Source organism: Microtus oregoni, unplaced genomic scaffold, assembly GCF_018167655.1.
Source record: "Microtus oregoni isolate MIOR12 unplaced genomic scaffold, Mior012 000134F_ref0000037, whole genome shotgun sequence".
Lineage (NCBI taxonomy): Eukaryota > Metazoa > Chordata > Mammalia > Rodentia > Cricetidae > Microtus > Microtus oregoni.
This window is the reverse complement of record NW_024544778.1, coordinates 1,117,840-1,121,720: the sequence shown is the minus strand read 5'-3', so window position 1 is coordinate 1,121,720 and position 3,881 is coordinate 1,117,840. Positions and strand designations below refer to the sequence as shown.

The following is a 3,881-nucleotide window of genomic DNA, read 5'->3' as shown; positions in this document are numbered from 1 at the left end:
GCCCTTATCTCTCCTCTCTCGATGTCTCTGGTGGAGACTCTAGGTTGGGGCGATGAAGAGGTGGACCAGACAACCAGCCAAAGAGAACAGTTGGGGTCCAGTAGCGATGTAACTAAAGTGTTTGCTGTGCGGCTCCACCTCCAAGACTGCCTTCACCTCCAGGAAGCCCTCCCTCTGTACTTACCACCAACCAAATTGAAAGACCACGCCCCTGTTTCTTCCTCTCCTGGGGCTTTTGGGGGAGCCTCTGTCATCTTGCTCACTAATGTGTTTCCGCCAGAGTGGCCGATGATGTGGTTCTGGTCGGTTGATCTGGGCAGCATGTCTAAGGATGTACTGCCGATCTTGCTCCTTACACTGGCCATGGTCCTGCCTGGCCCCCTGGATGCCCAAGGTAAGCATTTCTCCACACTGTAGGGCTCCCAGGGGGAGCCTCACACACCTGCCTGGGAAGAGTTGGCACTGATCTTGACTTCCCTGAGTCTCCTGGAGCCGCCTCAGGTCTGAGGAAGAGCTGAGACTTGAAAGCTTTGTTTACATGATTAGCAATGGCCTTTGTTGCTAGTGAGGATGTTTTTGTCTAGTTCCCGTTCAGAGCAGCTGTCTGTGGGAAGTCCTGTGGTAGGGTTCAAAGGTTCTGCAATGAAAGCACAGGAGGCCGTGGCTCCCAGGGCACAGCATTCAGTCTGTGAGGTCCCGAGGTTTGCCCTCGGGCTGGTGGTGCGGGCTCTGGGCAGAGCAAACTAGGCTGGACTCTGAAAGAGTGGGGAATCCCATAACCAACATGTGCACCTCCTACAGAGCCATAGGCTCTGGATGCCTGGAAATGACAGGGGAGGAAGGCTGGCGACGCAGCCAGCACCAGAAAGAGCAGGCAAAGAGGAGATGGAACTGACTTAGAAGAGAGAGAAAGGGTAGAGCCTTGGGGAGGGGAGGGTAAAAAGGAAGAAGTCCTAGTGCTGGAACACAACAGAGTTGCCGACAGCCCACCCTGAAGCCGTGGACCGCTCAGAACTTGAGCACAGGGGTATCAGCACCTAGCGCAGCTCCAGGGTTCCCTCAGCACCTTCGCTGAGGTGCCGTGTTAGCACAGGATTGACCAAGTCCCTACACCAGTCCTGCAGAGAGGGGTCTGAGAGAGGCATCTTGCAAGGATGCAAAACGGGAGAGGGAAGCCTAGAGGAAGGGTGCAGGGCTTCTGACCAGGCCCCTGTGCACAGCAAAGTGAGACAGCACGTCTGTGAACATGCATGTGTACGCACTGTGTGAGATGCTTGATTGTGCGTGGACATGTATGAACGTGGAGTCCGTGAGATATGTGTTACCGTGTTTGAGTCCCCATGTGCTGTGCGGGAAGGGGGAAGATCTCTCCGCCAGCCCAGTGGTAATGGTGGCTGGTCCTTCACAGAGTTCAAGATTGCCTCTGAGGGGAATTCCATCAACATCACCTGCTCTACAAGTGAGGACTTGCAGGGGATCTTCCTGAAGAAGACCTGGCCCAAGAATAAGAATGTGATTTACTTTGAAGATGGGGAAAACAACACCACAGTAGACGAGACCTTCACAGGCAGAATTGATTTCTCCGGTTCCCAGAGCAACCTGACCATCACCATGCACCTCCTCCGGCGGGAAGACTCTGGCATCTACACCTGCCACGCTAACACAAAAACCATAAAAGATGGCCCATCCACCATGGTTGTGGTGAGAGGTAGGGAATGCCCCCATCTACTGCTGGCTAGGCCAGGAGCCCGTTGGCTCCCAGGAGCTTCTCTTCACTTTCTGGAACTGTCTGCTCAGAGCCTGCTTGCTCCTGGGAGCCTCCAGTTGCTCCCCCTCTGCTGCTGCTGTAGCTCCTTCCTGGTTCGACCTTAAGGCCTCGAGTAGGATCCTCTCCTACCAATGGTTATTTTTGTTCGTCTTCTCAGAAAAAGTGTCCCAGGAGACATACAGATCCCAGGAACCTCAGGGGACATCCATTTCCCTCCTGGCTGTCATGGCTGTAGGCTTCTTCCTCATTGGGCTGGTCCTCGGGATGCTGTGCATGCTGAGGAAGACACAGGTCAGTGTGAGCCTATGGCTGTAACCAACGAGCTGGCCCTCCTCACGGGTTGACAGAAGGAAAGACAGAAGGCTTCAGGCCAAAGATCTGGTCAAAGGCACTGAAGACGCAGAGGGGCGTAAATGAGGCGTCTTGCAGGGACGCAAAATGGCAGAGGGAAGCCGAGAGGCAGAGTGTGGGGCTTCTGGCCAGGCCCCTGTGCACAGCAAAGTGAGACAGCACATGTGTGAACATGCGTGTGTATGCACTGTGTGCGATGCTTGAGTGTGCGTGGACATGTATGAACGTGGGATATGTGGAGCCCCTGAGATTTGTGTTAATGTGTTCGAGTCCCGTGTGCTGTGAGACAGAGGGCAAGGGTCCCGACAGCGGTCAGCTCTTCCTGATCGCTCAGCATTGGCCCTGGGTCCTGCCTGCAGTTCATCCTGCCAGGTGCAGATGGACGCTTGCTCTGCTCCCCCAAGTCTGGGGAAACTGCTTGTTGAGGATAGGGGCGGCTTCGAGACAGGCACACTTTACCCACGTCGCCATGCTGACCACTGCCACTGCCTTTTCAGATCAAGGAACTGTGTGCCTCAAAGAAGAAGGACTCACGGTGTGTAGTGTATGAAGACATGTCCTACAAGCACAAGACTCCATGCGCCCCCAACCCGTACCAGTGAGCCCCTCTACCCACGGTCCCCCGCCCCATGCCTTGTTTCAGCAGAGTTCATAGTGGTCCTGCTGACCCACCCAGCCCAGCTCCCCCAGCACCCTGACCATGGCACTCAAGTGCCCCCTTGGTGCTTCTGGGTGAGTGGGACTCCTCCTCTGTAAGCTAGTCCACAGGGCTCTGCAATCTATCCCTACCCTAGCCAGGTAGCCCTGACCATGCTGCCATCAGAGAAAAAAAAACTTGGGGGGGGGGGAATGTGGTACCTGCCTTTGAGTAGCCTGGCCGGAAATAAGTAAGTAAATAAATAAACAAACAAGTAAATAAGAGCTTGCTTTTTTCCACCTCCGACCCTGGTTTCTATTTTCCAGCCAGCTCCTACTTGAAGAGGGCAGGGATTCAGACTGTCGCTCCTCCAGGGCTTTGTGGCCAGAGTCTGTGAGAACAGCAGAGGGCAAAAGCGGGGATAAGGGATACTCCCCTGCCCCGGTCCCCAGGAGGCTCAGCACTCCAGACACCCCCATAAGGAGCAGCTCACCTGCACAGGGGAAGAGCCAGTGGCAACAGCCTCACCCATTCTAAAAGGCCATGTTCCTAAGGGCCCAGCCCTGCTAGGTCCCTGTTGGTGCAGCCCTAGGGCCCTCAGTGAGAAGAGAGTGAGTGTTGGCTTTCCCAGACTCCTCCCTTGTCCAGAGGCCACTATTAGGGACTGACACATGAGGCCACAGCAGCACTGTACCGAAACCTGGGGGCCAGCCCAGTTCCCAGTGTTGCTCTTGGGGACAGGAACCCGAAACTGAGGCCAGAGCGGTCAGCTGATCCATGGTGAGCTGCTCAGTCCCTCGTCTTCCTCCCATCGCTGACTCCTGGGATAACCGGAAGCAACAGAAAGGACAAGAACAAAATAGACACATTTGTGCTGGCCCCACAGCTGCTCCATGCTCTCGCCTGCCACCCTTGTCTCCTGCCCTCTGACCCCTCCCCGTTGCCAACAGAATAAGGTAGGTGCACAGGACATGTGACTAGCAGCAGCTGTACCGTGGGGGGTTTAATAGCTCTGCTCTGTGCACCTGGAAAACAGGGGTCAGAGAATCCCCCAGTGAGTGGCACCCTCGGACCCAGACCACGGCTCCATCCACCTCCCCACAGAGCCTCCTGTCTTGCCAGCTC

General features: G+C 55.6%; 1 protein-coding gene across 1 annotated transcript; it reads left to right on the top strand.

Moving 5' to 3' along the window:
- The first annotated feature begins 264 nt into the window (after positions 1-264).
- On the top strand, positions 265-2,982 carry LOC121444653 (T-cell antigen CD7-like). The gene is made up of 4 exons (XM_041646554.1): positions 265-394; positions 1,409-1,708; positions 1,926-2,059; positions 2,617-2,982. The coding sequence occupies exons 1-4, from the start codon at positions 289-291 to the stop codon at positions 2,719-2,721; spliced, it is 645 nt and encodes a 214-aa protein (XP_041502488.1). The 5' UTR covers positions 265-288; the 3' UTR covers positions 2,722-2,982.
- Positions 2,983-3,881: the final 899 nt, after the last annotated feature.